Source organism: Sus scrofa, chromosome 15 (assembly GCF_000003025.6).
Source record: "Sus scrofa isolate TJ Tabasco breed Duroc chromosome 15, Sscrofa11.1, whole genome shotgun sequence".
Taxonomy (NCBI): domain Eukaryota; kingdom Metazoa; phylum Chordata; class Mammalia; order Artiodactyla; family Suidae; genus Sus; species Sus scrofa.
In genome coordinates, this window is record NC_010457.5 from 3,429,189 (window position 1) to 3,453,866 (window position 24,678).

Here is a 24,678-nt window from a genome sequence, read left to right on the forward strand (position 1 = left end):
CCTTTCTGGCTATTTTCATATCTAGCTCTTTACATATCTTGGGTTTATAAGTCTGCTTTATTCCTCAGATGAATCCATGTAACCTTTCTTGGAATACTCATCACATTCCTAGAATGCTGATTCAGTTTTCAAAGACCCTAGGCATCTCTCATTTCATCCTTCACTTTTCAGGCATGTAGTTCCTATAAGGTGTTCTGCTAGGTTGACCCCTTATCATCACTTTTCCCTCTCATAATCTGATAGTGGTCCATCAAAAACATACTCTAGGTATCTCCCCTAGATTTTATACTGGTGTGTTGATTCTAAAGCCCTAGATCACTGTTTCTCAAACTTGGGCCCACAGAGAACATACTTCTGAGTATGTGTGAAACCTTTATAAGTATTTTTCAACATTGTATTGTTGTTTCATTCATAAACTAATAAAAAGGGAAATCTAATAGAAACACATTCTGCATTTTCTGGATGACCATCTCCCAAAAGAGTATAAATATACAACTTTTGTGCTTGTACCTGCTGCTTTTTAAAAATAATCTTTTAACATTTAATACAGTGTTTCTCAAAGTAGGCTAAGCTGATGTATTCTTGGGAAGCAATGAATTTTTTAAAACACTAGCCTAGCCCAGCCCAATTTCTGTAGCTTAATGAAGAATATCTAATGTGGTAGTAAAGATTATCTACAAGTCAAAACGAATGTATTATTCAGCACTTTTTTGTCTACCAGGTAAGTTTTGTTAGTAGGTTTGTTTTTGCTTTTTAGGGCTGCACCCGGGGCATATGGGAGTTTCCAGGCTAGGGGTTGAATCAGAGCTGCAGCTGTTGGCCTAGACCACAGCCACAGCAACACCAAATCCAAGCCATGTCTGTGATCTACACCACAGCTCACAGCAACACAGGATCCTTAACCCACTGAGCAAGGCCAGGGATCAAACCCGCATCCTCATGGATACTAGTCAGGTTCATAACCTGCTGAGCCACAACAGGAACTTCCATACCAGGTTGGTTTTGTTACAATTTTTTTTTTTTTCCCGTTTATCTTTTTAGGGCTGCACCTGTGGAATATGGAAGTTCCCAGGCTAGGCGTTCAATCGGAGGCTATAGCCACCGGCCTATGCCACAGCCTCAGCAACACCAGATCTGAGCCGTGTCTGCGACCTATACCATAGCTCACAGCAACGCTGGATCCTTAACTCACTGAGCAAGGCCAGGGATTGAACCTGTGACCTCATGGTTAATAGCTGGGTTCATCTCTGCTGTGTCAGGACAGAGATTCCTATAAAAATTTTAATATATGTTTTGTTGAAGCAATGCTGACTATATGCAACTTTTACTTGTTTTAACAGCTAGATCTGGGGACATATGGAGGGGGACAGGGAGAACCTATTTTAAACCCTCTAGGTCATAGCAAGGAATCAGGTGAAAGTTCACATAAAACCACTAGAGCTACTCTGAGGGCAAATCTTCCAAACCTTAGAAACTGGTATTACCTGTTCAGAACTAAACATATCCTATAATGTAACTAATGAATAAACTGCAAAACTGCGGGGGATATGAGAGTGAAAACAGGAGGTGAGGTGGAGGGTGAGAGGGTGAGGGGGATGGGGAATAAGGAACAAATGAGACCTAACGATAAAGAAAACAGACTAAAGATCCATTTAAACTTCTGACATCAAACTAAATAGTTACAATTGAAATTTCAGTATTACTTCTTTCAGTAGTCAAACTAAAATCTTTTATTTCCTTAAGTATGAGAGTCCATTTTTCACTTTTGGAAGTGAGCCTAACTCAAAAAATAAATCTCTGGTAGTACCTTCGCTAGTTGTTAAAACATATCTATTTTAAAACTTTTATGCTGGCAAACATATTATGGCAATTCAAGAAAGAATGGGAAAAGACACCAGAAAAATTAGAAACCAGTAGTTTTTCTTGGAAAACTCTCCAAAATGTTGCTGATTTTATGAACTGGTAATATTAAGATATTTGAAGCTGGTCAAAAGCTTCCAGAAAAGCTGCTGGTATCTATCCTAAGATAAATGAGAAAAGAAAAAAATATTTTGACTTGCAACCATGCATTAGTCAAAACTGAGATCAAATGCAAATCTGGGACCTCAAGTCTGAGCAAGCAAAGTTACTTTTAGATGTGAAATACATTTTCTTGAGGTTTGGATTTAAGAACAGTATCTCAAAAGAATAAATACTGTAATTTCAAATGAATGAAAATGTTATCACCTATTTATAATAATATTTGCCAAGTATAAGCCCCTTGAAGGTAAGGAATATTGTCTTATAAAATTTTGCAACTTTTAAACACTTGACATAGGGTTTTGCATATACTGAATCCTAAATAATTTTGTATAAAATTAATTTTCCTTGGTTATCCATTAATTATATTCAGCACATCTACCTTTCTCTGTCCTGCTTCTATTCTTTGAGAATAGGTTTTCAAGGAAGAAAACATACTTTTACTTAGTAATTAACAAGACATGTCTCCTTGCTTTAAAATGAAGTCTTTTTATTTTATTTATTTATTTTTTGGTCTTTTTTTTTTTTTTTTTTTTTTTTTTGCCATTTCTTGGGCTGCTCCTGAGGCATATAGAGGGTCCCAGGCTAGGGGTCGAATTGGAGCTATAGCCACCGGCCTACACCAGAGCCACAGCAACTCGGGATCCAAGCTGCATCTGCAACCTACACCACAGCCCACAGCAACGCCGGATCCCCAACCCACTGAGCAAGGCCAGGGATCGAACCCTCAACCTTATGGTTCCTAGTCGGATTCATTAACCACTGAGCCACGATGGGAACTCCTGAAAATGAAGTCTTTTAAAAAAATTTATTTATTCATCTATTTTTTTATGGCTGTACCCACAATCCTGGCCAGGGACTGAGTGGCAACTGCGACCTGACTGAATCTGCGATCAGACTGAATCTGAGTGGCAACTGCGACCTACGCTACAGCAGCCTCTAACCCACTGTGCTGGGCTGGGGATTGAACCCCGAACTCCTGCAGTAACCTGAGCCACTGCAGTCAGATTCTTAACCCACTGAACCACAGCAGGAACACTTAAAAGGAAGTCTTTAGTTTTAGCTCTTACTAATACCTATGACACTCAGTTCAATTTGTTCTCCTTTAAGTCCACTCATATGATTATTAAAAATAATAATAATTAGAATATATTCAGGACACAGGGATTATGACTTAAAAACATTGACTGGGTTATTAAATAACCACATCAAAGTAAGACAATTCTTTGCCATGAGCCCTCATGCTCAAGGGTTTTTTAAAAGAATGAAGGAACCTGTGATACACATAAATATTACTGTCAAGTGTATCATCTTTCTATTTCTGATTAAACCCTTTATTTGTTGGGATTTCCCAGGTGTGAAACAGAAAATTCCGTATATTTTGTCTAGCTTAGTGACACTCTCTGCTAGGTAAAAGTATGGTCCTTTATCAGTCTTGTTACTCTTAGAGACATGCATGATCTCCTGAGAATAAGCAGAAGGCAAAAACGTTAAAGACACATAGATAAAAAGAAACCAAATACACGAAGATTCAATTCTTTCGTATACGTCCATCAAATATACAAATGTAACTTTCTAAAAATTCCTATATCCTCTTTAGGTAGAAAAGGAATTTCTACCAATAATTACTGAACTATAACTGAATCCACTTAAACTGAGAAACTATGTAATGAATGTAATTGGTACAGATGAGTACTTAAAACTGCCACAGCTTTTCAGTTATCTACAAAAATGCTGTTAAAGGACTTGTTTCATTATATACTTACACATCATGCTTAATATTTTGAAACAAAATAAATCTGTTAAAAACAAAAACACCTGTGAGTTCCCTTTGTGGCTCAGTGGTTAACAAACCTAATTAGGATACATGAGGACATAGTTCGATCCCTGGCTTTGCTCAGTGGGTCAAAGATCCCACGCTGCCGTGACCTGTGGTGTAGGTCGTGGACATGGCTTGGATCCTGCGTTGCTGTGGCTGTGGTACAGGCCATCGGCTACAGCTCTGATTTGACCCCTAGGCTGGGAACTTCCACATGTTGAGGGTGCAGCCCTAAAATAGCAAAAAAACCCTCAATGACTAGAGTGTCAAATAAACTTCAAACAAAATCCTTTACACTAGTAACGGAATATTAAATATCTATTTGAAGGACTTGATTTGAAAATATTGATTCTAATGTAGCTTAGTACTTGCTCAAGCCTTGAAATTTTTTAAGAGAAGAAGGAGCTGGTAAATTGAGACAGAGTACTATTATATAATATACCTAAGGCAGGAAAAATTGCACAGACCAAAACTACTATTTTTTTCTAACGGCAAGGGAAGGGCAAAAATTTTAAAAATTCTTACTGTCTATGACATTAGCATCTCATATCTTTTTTTCTTTTAGAGCCACACCTGTGGCTTATGGAGGTTCCCAGGCAAGGGGTCCAATCAGAGCTGCAGCTGCAGGCCTGCACCACAGCCACAAGCAACATCAGATCTGAGCTGCGTCTGCGACCTACACCACAGCTCACAGCAACACCAGATCCTCAACCCACTAAGCGAGCCCAGGGATCAAACACGAAACCTCATCGTTCTTAGTTGGCTTCGTTTCTAATGTGCCATGATGGGAACCCCTAGCATCTCATATTTGTGATTTAAGTTCCCTGAGAAAGGCATGCATGCCTAAAATAATACTTTCAATGCTTATTTTATGTTGATGTGCAGAAGCGTCATAAAATTCTGGAGCTGACTCTATAGAATTATTTACACTACATTCTGAATCCATACAAACAGAGTACTGATACAATAACACACAAAACATATATTTTCTGGAAAAGAATCAAGTCAAACAGATCTGGAATGAATCAGGAACATATAGTAGAAAGCTGCAAATATCTGGCCATGTTCAAGGTAAGACGGGACACATTAAAATCACCTTTTTGTTATGGTATACACTGGTAGAGAAAGAAATCTATAGTCAAGTCTAATTATAAATGCCTATACGTGATGTTTTTAAATTCCCTTTTTGGCAAAAATTATTGTAATTTTTGGCACAGAAATTCTAGTTCAGTTAATTTGAACAATGTCTTGGAGTTGGCTGAAGAAAAGATTTGACCTAATATTCGTCAACTTCCTACTATTTTTAGATTTCGAAGAATCCTACCATCAAAATCATACTAGGTATTTATCCATTTCAGTTTCAAAGGCTCATTAAACTGCACAGACTCATGAACTTTATATAACGGGATGCCATTTTCCTTACCTAAATTCGTTTGGGAGAAAATTAACCAACTAATTTGGAGAAATGATATGCCAACTTCCAATCATTCAAACAAATCCAATTTTCCATTACAACCTTTAAATAGATAAATGTCTAAGTCAAGTTTGAAAATAAACAGTTCAGTAATTTAAAAAGACTGAACATTATTGAGACCAATTTCAAGCTAAAATGATTTAAATTCACTTTGAAGAAGTTTAACATAATGATTTTGCATACTAAACTGCACCATCCAGTAAATAATTTAGAAATATATATGTTTTACAGAAAGAAAGGATATCAACTGTTTATGTCATCACATATAGTTTTGCCTCTGGATACCATGAATTTTTTGCAATGTATACATTATAAAGACATTTATAAATTATACATACTTATATACATGTGACAAAAAGAAGGAAACAAATCAAAATTTAAGACTCTCTATATATTATACACTATTTACAATGTCTAATATTATTACATTATTTTGAGTACAGTCTCTTAAAATGAAAAAAAATTTCCAATCTCAATTAGAGAGGTAAGCTATCAGACCACAAGTACAATTATCAAAAGGAGCTTCTTTAAAAATCATTTTTCAGAAAGAAAGCTTTTCAGTGGTACTCTTGAGTAGCAATGCTTACATTTAAGCAAAGTTAATACAATAAAATGAAAATTTTCTTTAACAAAAGTAGACAACATTGTGCTATGATAACCTGGTAGCAGCTTATAACCACTTTGCCCATTGGGAATTCCCCATGCATTTTGCCTACACATTCACCATATCAGGCACACACATTCAAAATACAAGTCAGTGGTTTTACAGGTATCAATTAGGATAAATTGATTTTGGTTAAAATGTGATCTACGATAATAGTTTAGTTTCTTAGGTTGGAAGAAAAAAAAAACTAGTAAATTAAGATATAATTCCTTTCTTCAGTAGGATCATGAAAAATAAACCTTCAAAATAAAACCTCGGAGTCTACTTAGAAGATAATAAAAATTATAGAGAAGAGAATAGAAGAATATATTTTTAACAAAGTGACAGCTTACCTGATATGCCATTCTTGCTGGTGTTCAATAAAGCTACAGATGCTGCAGAAACTCTTTTATTATTCACAGTCTGCCCTGGTTTTCTTGAGGTACATTCTTCACTATCACTGTCCTGTAAATTTAGTAGCCTTGGCTGGAAACACTGTAGTCGACATGATCTGATATTGCTTAATATTTCAGAAAGGGACAGTCTATTTTCACAATGTTTACTGGAAGCATTGGTCCGAGAGAAATTAGAAGAAAAGTCTATAGTTTGGGAAGCGCTTGAAAAACCATTCAGCATTTCAGGGTCTATCTGTTTCAGGACTGGGTCATGTTCTGTGGCTATCCGGTCCATTATGACCCTGAAAAGTAATATAAAGCCAAATGTTACCTAGAAGAACTTAATAACATTTGCTTTATACCTCCCCTTCCAATTTGGTAAACAAAAACCAGGTTAAGACAAATAGTTTACCTTCCACCTCTGCCAATTCTCCTCCTTGCAAATCCTATACATCTTCTTGGGACTGTGAGTGTTGTAAGGCAATGCCTGTATCTCAATTTATCCAAATCTGCCAATTCTGAATTTTCAAATGAATGGTTAATTTGGTCCAAACGAGGCTGCACACACAAAAAAATTAAAACACATGGAATGATTCTGCAAAGTTAAATATAAATATTTAAATATGATAAAAAATAAAGCAGCTATAGCACTAGCAGAATAATTAAGATATAAAATAATTTAGATATAAAATTTTAAAATTTGGGTTTTATATATTAACCAGGTAAAATTCTTTAGAACTAATTCAAAAGTTCACTCACCAAAATAATTCAAACTAAATTTATGACCATTTAAAATACATTATATTTTATTTTATTATTTATTTATTTGGCCATGCTTGTGGCATGTGGAAGTTTGCAGGCAAGGGATCGAACCAGAGCCACAGCAGTGACAATGCTGAATCCTTAACTGCTAGGCTACCAGGGAACTCCAACAATAATACAGTTTTTAACATTTTTGTAGAAAAGTAGAGATAATGAGGTTAGTCACAGACTTCCTACTGAGATAAACAGGAAGGAAATTTTTTGGAGTAAAGACTGTACTTCAATAAGGCATGCATGGATTAAACTGATACTTCCTCTTAACTTTAAGAACATAAAGTCCATTTCTTTGCCTTCCCATTTCCTCTATCATTCTATTTTTCTGTCTTCCACTTCTGCCTCCTTTCACAGTGATTTTCAATTTTTCTCAAAAGAATGACTTATAAACAACTCCCTACCACTTCTGTATTAAGTACAAACACACATGTACACCCTAAAAAAGCTGTGTGTATTTACCATAATAGAACTAGACAAAAGTCTTCAAAATCCATATATGAAAGCCATCCTCATTACTCTATCCTTACACCTTTTATGAAACCTTACCATTTAGTAGTGAGGGCTATTCCTTGATACATGCTACACCAAACCCTGATTTAATAGCACAAAGCATTTTATATGAATATTATTAATTTGACAAAATATTGCCACGAAGAAGTTTAAAAGTGATTCCTTTATGTTTGATACTTACTGGGTTTGTATGCGCAAGATGGGCTTGCCCAACAGCTAATTTCAGTGAACACCCATCAGCCATCAAGGGTTCAATTAGAGATTCTGGGCTTAGAAAACTCCAGCAATGACATAGTAGGTAGTGGTTGTAACTGCTGAAGTTACAGTTAAAAGACCAAAGTGAAAGCAGATGTCTAAAATATGAGCAGTTATCAATTTCCAAATGAAGGCTTCTGATGTCCTTTGAAAGGACTTGGTACCGTAGAGCATCTTTTACTTGTATTTGCATAGGGTTATTAAATAAAAAATGCTGATGGACTTCCATTTTTAGATCAAGATTGAGTCATCTTGACGTGAATTACCTATCACTTCTAGTTCACAAAAATACCATAAAAAATAAGTTCTTACGGCATAATACTGGCATCCTGCCCGCCTCCTGAAAGCACAGGGACCATCAGGATCATTTTCTTCTTCAGCTTCTGATACTGGGGACGGTACCTAGAAAAAAGAGGCATGAGGCATTCCATTTAGGAGTTATTATCAATCTTTGCAATGGTCTAAAAGTAGAATCTGATCACAAATAGTGAATCATTCCTACATTACAGACAGTAGGCAGTTAAAGAACAGCGAAATTTTCCTATGGTTAAAAATCATTACTTTTAATACATTAGGGCTTACAGTTAAGTTCACATGGTACTGCTTAACTATTTCTAAACATATATGTGCTATAGGCTTAAAAAGAATTAGTACAATTTTCACATGTCCCACTTACATTTGGTAAATATTCTATGTGGCCATAAATACTAATGATAGTTATGCTTTATCTATAGGTAGGTGTGTTTTTACACATTAACTTTATTTCTCTAAAATAAAGTCAAAAACTGAGAAGTAAAAAAAGGTTAATAGCCTCACATCCCCAAAAGCCAAAAAGGTCATACATTTCACTCAAAGAAGAGTTTCTTTATTTCCCTACTAATTTTTAAAAATCACCTTTTAAGCTTAGCAGATCAAAAGCAGAAAATGAGAAGAGGAAAGAGGACTTGCTAAAAGGTAAGCAGTTTGCAGAGAGAAGTAATAAACCTGACAGCAAAGGAATAAATATTTTCAAAGAGCCGCCACATATTTAAAAGCATTCTGCCTAGGACCAAGTGTTACTGAGTCAAATATCCCTATATAATCTCAGTGGACCCCTAGAGCTACAATGATACATAATAGCAAACTTTATAAATGTCATCAAAAACAGGTTAAATGAAATACAAATATACTCTGATATGGCAGAGAAATAATACAGTTTAGATAAATTTCTACCCATAATGGTTAAAATTTAAAAAAAAAAAGTTTTAGTACTTAAGTTATAGTTGTCTCACAATTTCACTTTGGTGTGCATGTCTTTTGGACAATGTTGGCTCAACCATATTGATTTGCAAATTTTTGAACCTCACAAATCCCTCTCTTCCTATTTTGAGAGGAAAAATGCTTTCTCCACATATTTCCAAACTGTGGTGATTACCACTGAGCAGGGTCATCCAGGGAAGAAAGGCATTTGTTTGAGGTTGCAATATACCTCCACAAACCCTACTGGGGAGATATAGAAACAGGAAGCTCGGGCTGATTCTTCTTGCTGGAGAATCAAACCCAAACCTGAAATTTGAAAGGAAATCCTAAATGTGAATTTTACACTTTGGTTCCCTTACAAATAATCTACCTCTTCTAAAATTCACACAGGAAGTGACAAAAACAAATCTTAGAAATTCTTCACATCTCTTCATCCTGACCACCCAAGGAGGGGACCCTAGGGTGCAGTCTGAGACATGCTTCCTGGAGCAATGATATTAGGTGAATCAGAAGCATGATGGAGAATAGACTGGGTTTGCTGCAAATCAGATGGAGAAGTCTAGTTAAAAATGTTTGTTCTCTTAAGGCTCTCTAATCCTTTTTTCTTATTTATTGAATGAAGAAGCATATGATTACTTTAATTATCTTTTTAGCAATAAAGTCCTGATTGTTTTTAATTTTTAACTTTTAAAATAAAGTCCTGATTTTGTAGGAGCTACGTTCTAAATAGCTGTCTCACTGAATAATGTCCAACTCCAGGTAAATACTCACTCATGATTTAGCAACAGGGGGATATGATAATAAAAATGAATGCTTTCAAGACCTAGTACAAGGACTCAGAGGAACTTAAAGTTTCAAAATGCAAGTTTCAAAATGTAGGAGTGGGACTATATGGATAAATATATAAGAATTTAGAACAGAAGTGAAAATTCCTTAACACATGAGGAATATATGACCAACATGCTGAGTGTGTCCAACTATCAGGTTGGATGGACTGGTTCTAGGAATAAGGGAAAAGTTTCTACCAGACACAGTACCTCCTGGCATCATTTTTAAAAGGCTGGGAATATACAGCAAAACTTTACTGGCTTTCATTAGTACTACGAAAATAAGGCTTTTATACATGCATTTATCTAACCGTGTCATTCCTTACTTACAATTCTTTGAGAACTTCCCAATATACACAATGTAGACAGAGGCCATTCGCCATTTGGCTACTACTCCAGTCATCATTCCATTCACCTCTTTTCTCCTTTGCGTTTTATGCTTTAGCAGTGGCGAAGTGTTAGCAATTCCCTCCAATGTGGTGTTTTCTCTACCTCGAATCCTTTCCTACACTTCCTATCTGGAAAAGATCTGCTATTTATTAGGACACTATTTCCCTCATTCCTTCCAAATGTCATCTAATTAATGTTCCATAACTATTCAAAGCCCTGCCTCAGTCTAAGTGCTTGATCCTCTGACAATTTTAATAAATGGTTTCATTTAAATGCATTTTAAGAACATACTAAATTAAACACATTTTTTGGGTGCATTGATTACAACACATATGAATGCTAAAAACATTGTCTGGGGTAGAAAAACAATCAGTGATAAAAGAGTAAAAATAATATAATCTAGCCAAAGGAGGCATATTTTATGTATACTCTAGTTTTTAAATACTTACAACAACAAGGTGTTTTATAAACTGTCTTGCTGCCAAACATATCTGTCATGTTGGTTAAAAATACATTTTTTTAAATAAGTCAAAATGGGAGTTCCCATTGTGGCACAGAGGAAACAAATCCAATTAAGGAACCATGAACTTATGGGTTCGATCCCTGGCCTTGCTCAGTGGGTTAAGGATCCAGCATTGCTGTGAGCTGTGGTGTAGGCTGCAGACGAGGCTCAGATATGGCATTGCTGTGGCTGTGGCTGGCAGCTGTAGCTGGAAGCTGTACCTCTGTTCAGACCTCCAGCCTGGGAACCTCAATATGCTGTGAGTGCAGCTCTTGAAAAGCAAAAAAAAAAAAAAAAGTCAGTCAAAATGTTAAACTATGATAAGACTTATTTGTTCCAGTATTCTCTTTAGATTGCCTATGGAAAAGAAAAAAGGAAGGTATTGCTAGACCAGGTGCTAAACAATGTGTGTGTGCATGTATATATATATATATTTTGGCCATGCCCATGGCATGCTAAAGTTCCTGCGCCAGGGATCAAACCTGTGCCACAGCAATGACGACACCTGATCCTTTAACTGCTAGGACACCAGGGAACTCCAAAATGTTTTTAATTGATCCTTTAAAGTATAATGTCTTTTTGTTTGTTTTTTGGCCGTGCCTGTGGCATACGAAGTTCCTGGGCCATGGATTAAAGCTGAGCAGCAGCTGTGACCTATGCCAGATCTAGGGCAATGCCAGATCCTTAACCCACTGCGTCAGGCCAGGAATTGAACCTGTGCTGTGTTGGAGACAATGCTGGATCCTTAACCCAATGCACTACAATGGGGACTCCTAAAATAATGTCTTGTTTAAAGATAACACTTAGGAAACAAAAATTAAGATTTTTAAGGCTGGAACATTTTGCTATGAAACTGATGCAATATAAACCAAAGAATTATTTTCGCAAGTTAAAACCTGAACCAGTTCTAAATCTTCTTTAGAATCAAACACTGCCAAACAAATTAGTAAAATTCGCATTAAAAGTTGTAAGATATAACGCTAGTGGAATAGGGTAAAAAGGGAATTATTATTGGAGAATATTTATAATTATGTATTATATGTCTTAAAATATTTATAATCTTTAGTTCAGTAATTCAATTTCTAATAATCTATTTTAAATACAGAGGGAACTGGTAGAGATGCTCATTTTTATAAAAGCTGAAAACCACCTAAATGCTCCACAGAATAACCTCTATCCAGCTGATGGAAAAGAACAGAAAGCAAATACCATTTCAGAAACTACATAAATAGTGTGGAAAATGTTTATGTCATAACATTAGATGAAGAAAGCAAGAATCAAAACTCTGAGGGTCAATTATGTTTGAAAATATAGCAGTAAAAAATAAAGACTAGAAGAAAATGTCTTTAAAATAGTTTTAAAACAAGCACCTGTGGAAATTCATCTTCATCTGAGCTGTGAAAGTCATATTGCTTAATGTCACTCTTATTGATCACAGGCAATGTCTCAGGAGTGGGTTGCTGAGATGTTATCAAAGCCTCTGCTTTAGGCTTCTTTGGGTACTTCTTCTTTTGACGAACCACATCAGAAGCCTCTTCTTTCAAAGACAAATGATGCGGGTGCTGTTTACATGACGATTTTTCCCCCAAAAGGAAGAAATGAAAATCATTTTAGAAATCACAAAAACTATACTGCTCTTTGAAAAACATAACATTTTTACCCAGGAGGTGATTTTATTTTCTGGTTTTAATATGCAAAAATTATGTGATTATAAACTAAAAAATGGTTTGCTTTCACAAATTATGATGAAAAGTAATTATGACACTTAAATTTGCTTTTTATAGTTATCAATACTTAAACTAAGAAGTTAATGATTTTTTAAAATTGTCTATTATGCAATCTAGCCTTTAAATATTTAAATTTGATTTTAATTTTACTTAAATTTACTGTACTAATTAATGATGAAAATTAATAGCTATTTTTATTTTTAGAATGACTTCAAAATATGATAAATTCATTAATTCATTTCTACGCTTATTTTCAATTTTTAAAAATGTCTACATGTGGGGTAATTTCTTTGAGATAGATAATCTTATTAACTAGGAAAAAACTTCACTGTTTAGAATAAATAACCACTGCCTCAACTGAATAATAGTCAGGTACCCCAGAATTCTGCGGCAGTACATGAGAGGCCATATGGCCAAAAGACTGATTGATGGGGTGGGTTTTAGCTCTCGCCTCTCTTCAGTAGAGCAGCTCTGTTTCTGTTTTAACATGCTGGCATTCCTTCAGATGAACAGGGATCTACTATTTCAAAAAATAAGAAAATGACTGTTCTAAGCATTAAAGCACAAGCAGTACGAAAGTGTAAAAATATTTAGGAAGTTATACATTTCCCATGTAGCCCAGATTCTTGTAAAAACCACTTTAGGGTCAAAAATGATATACATGATGAAAATTTATTTAGTTATTTAGTGAGATACAAATGGTTTCCTACAATGGGCATAGCTATGGCATCAAACAGAAACCCCTCTACTTCTCAGAAACTACCTATATTTTAAAGTGGGATGCGTGACAAAGGAAATATGGTTAACTACAGGGTAGAGCAACAATGGATGCAACCATATTTCTAAAACTAGTATTTAAATAGGGTGAGTATTTAATCTTGACCTAAATAAGAATTATGATCCAAAATAAAATCAATATATAATAAAGATTGATTCTGTCAGTAGTCTGGGGTTGAGATTTTCATATTCTGTGCCTACCAACAATATACCTAGGAAGAGCATTTATATAAAAAGGATTTTTAGGGAGTTCCTGTCGTGGCGGCAGTGGTTAATGTATCCGACTAGGAACCATGAGGTGGCGGGTTGGATCCCTGGCCTTGCTCAGTGGGTTAAGGATCCGGTGTTGCTGTGAGCTGTGGTGTAGGTCGCAGATGCAGCTTGGATACCACATTGTTGTGGCTCTGGCATAGGTCGGTGGCTACAGCTCTGATTCGACCCCTAGCCTGGGAACCTCCATAAGCCATGGGAGCAGCCCTAGAAAAAGTAAAAAGACAAAAAAAAAAAAGAATTTTAAAAAATAAATGACACTTATTGTGTTGTTTATGGCTACAGAGACAAGGGTGATTTAAAGGGAACTGGATAGGTGGGCTAGATGCCTGTGATTAATAAGAAAGAACTTTGGTGTTTGAATTGACATGAGTTGAATAATGGAGGAGTCTTCCTGCTCCACATTCTTCCTTGACCTTTAGGAATGAACCATGAAAAATGAGGATTGTACACATTTTTAAAAGATGAATTTTCCACAAACACCCTAAGTCACTTTTTAAACCTTGCTACACAGTAGAGCTCTGTCTAAATGCTCAGTCAATACCTGTTTCTTTTTTTAAAGTCAAAGCTTCTTAAAAGTTTTATTACTTTTTGTATATTTCAATTGAATACCTTAATATACCAAGTGAATAATGAATAGATATAATTCTTTAGTCAAAAAAAAAACCTAAAGTAATCACTAATTTGACTCTTTATTATAAGGAAGAAATCATGATCTAGACGTCATAGGACTTTCTCAGGATAGACAGCAACTGACAAATGCTGGTTCTGGCAATGGTGATGACAATAAAAATAACTTTCAACAGTCTCAATGAAAAAAGCTTTAATTTTAGATTTTGATACCTGCCATTATGATGCAGGACTTGCTAAGACTAGTAACAGTAACTAAGCTTTAATTACCCTTATTCTCTAGGGAAGCAGATAGCACAGCTGAATGCATATGGTTTTTGGTGTTAGACCTGGACTCAAACCTTGAATCTACCACTTATGCTATATGATCTGGAAGTCATGAAGAGGTAAAATCTATCTCAAAGGATTGTTATAAGGATTCATAAATCAACAAGTTATATAACAAATCCTAGCAAAGTGCCAGACAAAAAGTAAAAACTCAATACATGTTAATAATTTCTTCTTTAACCAAACTATTATAAGCCAACTGCAGAAACCAACTGCCTGATCAAATTATCATACATGCTTCCCCTCAGAAAATATTTACCTTAGTTTTACATTCTTGGACTTTGTGATGATTTCCATTATGAAGAGTAGCTGGAGTGGCATATAACTCTTTTTCTGATCTACTGATCTTCACTTCATTAAGGATTTCACCACCATAGTCTCCCAAATGATATCTTGAAAAGGAAATAATATGTAAGAAAACGTTACATTTCGAAAATGAAAGAGAAAGAAAAGCCAATATTTATTTATTTATTCATTTTCATTTTATACTTAAGGAAAAATTTTTTTGGCCACACCCGAAGCATATGAAAGTTCCCTTAACCTGCTGAGCCACCAAAGAACTCCTCAATGACACAACTAATCCAATAGAGCCAACATTAATCAAATTATTCTTCAGAAAGAAAACTAATAGGAATAAAGAAGCTCATATTTTGGGATTTATAAATATAAAACAAGCCACACACCCCTCCCCATCAATCTCTACAGTACACAGAAGATGGATTTCTCATATATTTTACATTTTCAAGCACTGGGGAATGATGTTTGGAAGGCTTACCTTAGGAAACACAAAATTTTGTTAGGTTTAGCACAGTCTATTTAATTACGTAGGAAAAGGATCATTACATCAGAGAATTCATTGAATTCAATGCATCAAAATGCACTGAAACAAATATTTTCTAACTAATCAGAAAATAAAATCAATTAAACGTTCATTTCCCTCAAATGCTATTTAATAGAAATCTAATACAGAGGATTGGACTAAATGATCCCTAAGTCCTTTTCTAAATACAATTCAATGGTTTCTCAACAAGAACAAAAAATTAAGTGTAAAAGAAGATCTAATACATTCCTCAAATTTGCAACCCAAATTGATAACCAAAAATATTTGATTTATATTTTGCCCATCATTTTTACTAAAGCTATTACTGGTATGTAATAGCAGCAATGTTTACCTTTTTTCCACAACTTCTAAGGTTAAGTGCAATAATTCTCGTTTTGTTTTCTCTCTTCTTTTAATCATCTCCAAAATTGTTATGGCTCTACTAAACTCCCGTCTCAGTTTCAACATCTTTTCATAAGAGGCTTCATCATTCTTACGATTCTATTGAAAACAACAAGTTTAGAAGAATAAACAATTCAACTGTCCACCCTTCAGCTTCATGCAACAAAACTGAAAGACCCAAATTCATTCTATAAAAGCAAAATGTTAAAAAAAAAAATCTAAACAGCAACTACATTAAGAGAACCTATTTAACTCTGAAAATAAAAGTATAATCAAACATCTCAATAAATCTTCAGAAAAAAATATTGCCAGCTGTTGAAAAGACAGAATGACATAGAAAGGATAATTCCAATGTAAACAAATTTTTCAAAGTCTGTCTGAAACAAAACCTACTGTATCAGAAAATGTAATCTTTTCATATTGTGTTATTTTCCAAAGACAAAGCAAAACAGTTCCGTCAAATCAAGGTTATCGAAAAATAGCCAAAATGAACCTCTATCCATCACTTCATGTAGAATAGATATAAAACTGAATGTAGGATATAAAGGATCTCAAGGAATAGGATTATCATGCTTCAATGCAGTGACACCTTACCACAGAACAGAAAAGAGATCTAGTGAAAAATCTGAATTTCACTGTAAGTTCTTTGACATATAAGAGATAACCTGAACTAACTCACAGGTGAAAAGTCCTAGTTATTAGCTAGAGAAGGCTCAGTTGTAATTAGTAGCATCTATTTGCATATAAAAGAAAATTAAGTTAATCACTAATTTAAAATATTCATTCAATCAAACAGCCACAGAATATTAACTTCATAATAGGCATGGAACTGTTTAAAAATAGAGCACTACCACCTCTTATCCTATATATATATGTGTGTGTTCAGACAGACCGCACTTAAGCAAGCTTTCCATCCTTGACTTAATAATGCACTATTATATTACAAAGAACACAGACAAAGCCAAGCTTCACATTGGAGGATTATAAAACAAAAAAATAAAACCTGAGAAAGATTCAATGTTTTACTTTTTTCTTTCATATATAGCTTCTTTAAAATTAATCACCACCTAAACTACGTCCCATTAAGGTACTGCATGATGAATATTAAAAAATGCTGTGTTACCATGTCATCCTTTTATCTCATCCAATGGAAGTCAATCTTTTTTCCCCTTCAGCACTAAAGGCAAAATCTAAAGCATGGTTCTAAGCAAAAAATTTCTTGTAAACAGGAAACAATAATACTTACCAATTGGAAAAAAAAATAATATTACCAAGAGTAAATAATTTCAAGTGCCCACTCTGGGCAGGGTACTGCACATGTCCATTATCCTCAAAAGGCCTACAGTCTAATAAGAAAAATACATATCGATTCAAAAGATGAATAGTAATACAAAGGCAACATGCCAGCCGAACCAAAAGTGCACCAGAACCTTTTAGAATCACCCCTCTCTTCATGAAGTGTTCCTCTTGAAATATGTGCTTCTGCCCTTTCTTACTCATTCATTTCCTGGACTCTTTAGGCCCAGATAACTACCATTTCTAATTTTTCTTTTTCTTAGTCCTGCCCATGCTGCTGTATTTTTATTTATTTATTTATTTATTTTCTTTTTATGGCTACACCAGCAGCATATGGAAGTTCCTGGGCTAGGGGTTGAATTGGAGCTGCACCTGAGGACTACATCACAGCCGCGACAATACCAGATCTGACCTGCATCTGTGACCTACACTGCAGCTTATAGCAATGACATATCCTTAACCCACTGAGTGAGGCCAGGGATCAAACCAACATCCTCAGAGAGACAGTGTCGGTTTCTTAACCCACTAAGCCACAACGAGAACACCTGCTATATATTTTTTTAACCTTTTATTAAGAAGTAATTTCAGATTTACAAAAAAGTTACAAAAACAGAATAAAGAATCCCCATATATCCTCATCCAGATTCCTCAAAGGTTAATATTTTACCTTTATGGATCTCTCTTCATGTATATATATATATATGCATGTATATACACATTACTATGGACCAAATGTTTGTGTCTCCTGAAAGTCCATGTGTTGAAATTCCAACTCCCCAATGTGATGATATCTGGAGGTGAAGTCTTTGAAAGGTGATTAGTCATGAGGGTGAAGTCCTCATGAATGGATTACTGCCCTTATAAAAGGGACCCCACAGAGCTCTCCTGCCAAGTGAGAACTCAGCAGGAGGACCATCTACAAAACAAAAAGCAGGCTTTCAAAAGACACTGAATCTGATGGTGACTGGATCTTGGACTTAGCCTCCAGAAGTGAGAGACAAATGTTTGTTGTTTAAGCCACTCAGTGTATTTTTGTTAAAACAGCTCAAATGGACTAAGACACATATAGGTATGTATATAAACACACACATAAATTATTAGCAGTGGTATTTCAAAAATTTTTCAAGAAAAGTTGAAGATATCTTTATCCCCTGAATACTTTAACATATATTTTCTAAAAACTGATATAGTCTTATACAATCACAGTACCATTACCAAAATCAGGAAATCAGTATTGATATAAAAACTATCTAATTTACAGACTTTATATTTCACTAATTGTCCCATTAATGTCCTTCATAGCAAGAAATATAGTTGTTATATATATTTTTTACCTATGGATAATATAGTGTTGCTATAAAGGACATTAGTGGAACAATAATAATTATTAAAATTCATTAATAAAAATAAATTCTTTTTCTGGTTTAGGATCTGATTCAGGGCTAAAATTGCATTTAGTTGTCATGTCTCTTCAATCTATAACTTGGAACAGTTCCTCAGTCTTTCCATGGTGATCATGACCTTGACAGTTCTTTTTTTTAGTCTTTTTTAGGGCCGTATCCAAGGCATATCGAAGTTCCCAGGCTAGGGATCGAGAATCAGAGCTGCAGCTGCCAGCCTACCACAGCCAGAGCAATGCCAGATCTGAGCTGCATATGCGATCTATACCACAGCCAATTCTGGATCCTTAACTCATCAAGTAGGGCAAGGGATCGACTTGCATCCTCATGGATACTAATTGGGTTACTGTTAAGCCACTATGGGAACTCCATGACCTTGACAGTTCTGAAGAGCAAAAGCCATTTATTATTTGTTCCTCAATTTGGATTTCTTTGATGCTTTTCCACAATTAAATTCAGATCGTGTATTTTTGGTAGATTAAGATGGTGTTTGTCAGGTTTCTCTAGTCAAATCACCTTGTTTCTCACTAAATTTCCCCCATTAGTTTCGTATCCATTAATTCTAACTTTTGCCAGAAACAACTAACACTATTGTACTTGCCAAATAGTGATTTTTAAACTCCATTCCATTGACTTTTTTTTTGAGGGCCACAACTGCAGCAGATGGAAGTTCCCAGGCTAGGGGTCAAGTCAGAGCTGCAGCTGCCAGCCTGCAATGCCACAGCTATAGCAACACGGGATCCAAGCCTCGTCTGTACACCACAGCTCATGGCAATGCTGGATCATTAACCCAACTGAGCAAGGCCAGGGATCAAACCCGCATCCTCATGGATATTAATCAGATTTATAACCTGCTGAGCCACAATGGGAACTCCCTCCATTGACACTTACAAGTTGGAAATTGGAGTTCCCATTGTGACTCAGCAGGTTAAGAACCTGAAACAGTGTCTGTGAGAAAGCGGATTCAATCCTTGTCATTGCTTCGTGGGTTAAAGATCTGGTGTTGCTGCAGGCTGCAGCACAGTTCGAAGATGTGGCTCAGATCTGGTGTTGCATGGCTGTGGCGTGGGACAGCAGCTACGGGGCTGCGTTTTGACCCCTAGTCTGGAAACCTCCATATGCTGCAGGAGTGGCCTTAAAAAGAAAAAAAGAAAAAAGAAAAAGTTGGAAATCTACAGGTAAGGAAAAGGGTTCTCTTCAATCAATCAATCAATCACCCCATTCATCCATCCACCCATCCATCCATTCATATCGGTATGGACTCATTGGCTACTTAATGGGTTATATCCCATTACTTATTTTAACACACTAACTTTCCCAGATCTGATCAGCAGAGTCAACTTTTAAGTTGGCTCCTGAGGCCTTCTGACATGGCTCCAACATTCTTCAATCCCATTATTATGTTCTGGCAAAGCAGAATTTTCCAAGCTTATTTTTAATGCTTTCCCAGCCCCAGACCTGGATTCAACCATTTTTCTAAGGAGTTCTGGTTCCCTTTAATAGAAAACAGTATTTAAATTCAAGATCTACATGCTAGGCATGCCCATAGCTACTGTAGTTGCCGCCACACCCTCTCAGCGAACAAAGCGAGGAAAAATGTCTGTAATATATTTACCTACATACACATGCACAGATCCATATCTATTTCTAGCTATATCAATATTCAAAAACATAAGATAATGTGAGAAAAAGAATGTACGTATGTGCATGCCTGGGTTACTTTGCTGTATAGCGGAAACTGAAACAACATTGTAAATCAACCATATTTTAATAAACAAAAGAAAACAAAACAAAACCTTATGTTCTTTTTTGTGCTTTTAAGATGGCCCTACTCCCTGTATTCAACTCTACTCATTCCCTTGACCCTTCTTCACAACTATCCTGCTCAGAGCAAATTCCTGTTTTCCGATTCCAGTTATGTATTATAGCTCTGACCAACTGACAATTCTCTAGGGAGGTGGTTCTCAAACTGCTGTACTTTAGAATTAATTGTAGATCTTTTAAAATTGAGGCTAACTCACAGGTGATTGTTACCTACAGCCAGACTGAGAACCACTACCCTGGGAGTTTCCTCTCCTAACCAACTACCTAGCTTTATCTGGGCCGCACATAGGAAAGTAGGCACAAATGCTAACAGTTTTACCTATGGAGTTAAATATTTTAAATGTATCTGCTGACTCAAGACTTCCCAGTCAGTGCATTCAGGCATGCTGGTACCTTAACACTATCTCATTTAAGAATGTCCTAAAGTACTTAAGCACTCCCAAATTAAACATCAGTTTAATGATTAAAAATAAATTCTAGGAGTTCCTGTCGTGGTTCAGTGTTAACGAATCTGACTAGCCTCCATGAGGACACAGGTTCGATCCCTGGCCTTGCTCAGTGGGTTAAGGATTGGGCATTGCCATGAGCTGTGGTGTAGGTTGCAGACGAGGCTGGGATCCTGAGTTGCTGTGGCATAGGCTGGCAGCTACAGCTCCGACTTGACCCCTAGCCTGGGAACCTCCATATGCCGCAGGTGCTGCCCTAAAAAGCAAATAAATAATAAATTCTAGACTTCTGAGCAAACAGTCCTTTAAGTCTGGGAACAGAAAAGGAAACAGAGAACTTTTGTTGGCTGGTACTCATTTTTTATATATTCCAATGCCGGACTACCTCCTCAACACCTACTGTGTTCATTCTTTACTGCTTTCCCAACTTTCTTATTTTGAAACTCATAGATATTTCTAAGTATCAATAGCATGCATGAAGGGGAATGGTCTTTGATTCCACAACTGAAAAGAGAAAGGAATTAAAAAAAAAAATTGGAAAAGAAAATGTACCACCCTGGAGAGGAAGAGGAAAAGAAAAGAAAAAGGGTAGGAATCAGAGTTCTAGGAAAGTGCTGGCCTAGTTATTATGCAATGGAGAAATGCCTAAACACAGGAAGCTGTTTCTAGTAATTCTCAAAATACGCTGGTAAGAAAATGGTGATTTAATCTATTTAAAGATAAAACATATTTAAACATTTGGAATGTTGTTTATATGTCAATAAATATTGCTAATTTTAAGTACTTCACACTCACTCACTAAAAGAAGCCCAAGAGAAGTCTTTTCCTTCAAAAGACACTGCTACAAGTCTATGTTTTGCGATACATCTGAATCGATTATAATTCTTTTAAAAAGCAATTGTAAGTTCAGGTTTTTCAATAGTTTAGATAAACCCCTTCTTTCTTATGTCCACATTTATAAAGCTTTACTGTATTTGCAAACTTATCTTGTTATAGCCTTTTCCATACAAGGCACTAAATCTTCATAAAATATCTAATATTTCCGTAGCTAAGAACCAAAACACCAAATTGAAAACAACCTGGGTTAGGGAATGTCATCTGCAGTTGGGAAGAAGTTACAGAAGCTCTGGTCGTTAACTGGAGAGTTTCCCCTAAAATGTACTATCCCTGGCAGCTGTTATGCTTCACAGCTGTTATGTAACAGCTGACAAGGACATGCATTCAATGTTAGGAGAAACAGGAATCCACAGAAAATGCTTTGACTCCAATTATAATTCCTCATGGTTTTTACATTTATATGTTCCTAACATGTTGCAATGTTAGAGAATGCGTTACCACGTCTGGTGTTTACTGTTAACTACGAGAAAGGCAGTGTCTACCCCTCTGAAATAATGCTTTCTTCTACACCATATCCTTTCATAGCATGAGATACTGTTTCTCTTAAAATTCTGGCTCACAATACTTCTGAAAGCCAGATGGGGACAAGTTTGTCAATTTGAAATCTGACATAACTAACAGCTCAGAAAAGGAGAAAAAGATTCCACTCTGTTACTTATGACTGCTGGCAAAACAAACTTGAAAATGAACCTTTCTTATTTCCCAAGACCCTTCAGTAGAGGGAGTAAAGTTCATTTTCACATGCATGATTTAGAATATGGTTTTAAAGGAACTCTTAAGCTTCCCAAACAGAGGATAGGTACAGAATGTAGAGTTTACCGAAGAGCTCAAAACTTCCGAGTTTTCCTCATAACACAAATTTCCCCATATGATTTCAACTGCAAGCCTAAAATGGTATGACCAATAGATTTATAAAGTTCATAGGTTTTAAATAAATACTGCAAACAAGTGGGGGACAGAAGCTACTAAAGAACAGGATTTCTAACACAAAGTTCAACAATGTCATTAACTTCCTTTTATGTTCAAATTATTCAAAATTATTCAAGGTATTAGCAGAGAAAAATTTTGGTCTTAAGTACTACCGAGGTACACTCAGTTAAACTTAATTTGCATATTACCTTTCGAGTTTGCATTTTCTCTGTTCTCCTCCGAAAGGCAACATAAGGGTCATTGTTGGTAGAGCCGTCTCTTTTCTCTTGTTTTATCTGAGGAATGAGGGATGGTCCCCTGCAGTTTTTACGTTTTCTCACCCAGTAGTCATAGACAGCTTTAATAAGGTAATCATCTTCGTTTAGCAGCAGTTTCGCTTCTTGAAGTGTTACAAGCTAAATAAAAAATTAAAAATGTTGTCAATTACAATGCTTGGGAAAAAAAATCAAAATTAAACTATGTTTATAGGAAAAAATGTGAGTAGTCTTAACAATTATGAATAGATACCATGTTAGCAGAAAATTCAATTTAATTCAATCTAACAAAGAATTTATTAATATAACAAATTAAAAATTTGCCATAAGAGGTACTGATTTCCACCACTCAAAATAGTTAAGAAGCCTGGATGAACAATACTTAGGAGACAACAATAGATTTATGTTTCAAGTAAGTCTTGAACTAGAAGATATCCAGAATTCCTCAGAATTTTAATATTCTGTGATTCCACACACTGGAGGAACTATTAGTTTTCAATAGTCTACTAGCTTCTTTCTGTGTTTTTTTCAACAGAAACTAGAAGATACAGGTAGTTTCTTTTTACCTCCTTCCAAAAGGAAAGATGAATATTTTCTAACATATTGAAGTTTAATATAACATGCCTCCTTTAAAATTGTAAAAGGGGAGTTCCCATCAGTGGCTCAGTGGTTGGCGAACCCGACTAGCATCCATGAGGATGAGGGTTGGATCCCTGGCCTTGCTCAGTAGGTTCAGGATCTGGTGTTGCCACTAGCTGTGGTGTAAGTTGCAGACACGGCTCAGATCCTGCATTGCCATGGCTGTGGCTCAGGCCGGTGGCTGCAGCTTCGATTCAACCCCTAGCCTGGGAACCTCCATGTGCCGCAAGATGGATGAGGAGTTACACATATCAATTTACAGTGAAGTTGAGAAAAAAATTATGGCGTTTTAGGGCTGGGAACCCTTGCTGAAGTGATGTTATCACATCTTTCTACTTTTATCACTTTAGTGATGAAGGTTTATTTTCAAAACAAGCTATCTCCTAAAAACTTGGAAATGAGGGGAAAATTCTTATCACTGAAATTGGAAGATCAACATACAATCTGATTTGCAGGCTGTATGAATTCATTTGAAGAAAGCATAACTTACTAAATAATTTTTTTATATAATCTCATTTCTCATACTGGTATAATTTCATGCAATAATGCAATCATCATTTAGACTTCCAGTCTTATTACAGTGATTACTAGGGCTAATTAGTTTCTTATTTATTTATTTATTTTTTGTCTTTTCTAGGGCCATGCCCGTGGCATACAGAGGTTCCCAGGCTAGGGGTCTAATTGGAGCTGTAGCCGCTGGCCTACACCAAGGCCACAGCAATGTGGCCACAGCAACATGGGATCCAAGCTGTGTCTGCAACACCGGATCTTTAACCCACTGAGCGAGGCCAGGGATCGAACCCTCAACCTCATGGTTCCTAATCGGATTCGTTAACTACTGTGCCATGAAGGGAACCTCCCTTTGTTTCTTATTATAATTTGGCTGCCAAAATGGCTCGACCACAGAAAAGAATACACTGACAACATCAATCTAAGTATACTAGTCCATGTGAGAACTAAATTTAGAGCAATAAAATTTTAAGTGTCCATTTTTTCGCTTACTCAAAGTTTCACTGGAGTCAGCTTAACTGCACCTGAAAGGCTAAGTAACTCCATCTTTAAAGGGGAGAGTCAGAGCCTGAAACATGAGACCAAACCAAAAGAACCAACATTTTCAAACATCAATTAATTTCATCTAATAAAAAATTTT

At 35.8% G+C, this 24,678-nt stretch overlaps 1 protein-coding gene across 3 annotated transcripts in view; it reads right to left on the reverse strand.

Moving 5' to 3' along the window:
- EPC2 (enhancer of polycomb homolog 2) overlaps positions 1–24,678 on the reverse strand; it is a 108,778-nt gene that overhangs the window by 11,743 nt on the left and 72,357 nt on the right. For 2 of the 3 annotated variants that reach the window (XM_021076083.1, XM_021076084.1), the window contains exons 4-9: positions 22,824–23,030; positions 15,793–15,941; positions 14,880–15,012; positions 8,244–8,333; positions 6,763–6,908; positions 6,309–6,652 (exon numbers count right to left, since the gene is read on the reverse strand). In XM_021076083.1, the coding sequence (XP_020931742.1) occupies positions 6,309–6,652; positions 6,763–6,908; positions 8,244–8,333; positions 14,880–15,012; positions 15,793–15,941; positions 22,824–23,030 (1,069 nt within the window). Of the gene's footprint in view, positions 1–6,308; positions 6,653–6,762; positions 6,909–8,243; positions 8,334–12,259; positions 12,452–14,879; positions 15,013–15,792; positions 15,942–22,823; positions 23,031–24,678 lie in introns of all 3 variants that reach the window. The other variant, XM_021076082.1, reaches the window with a different exon arrangement.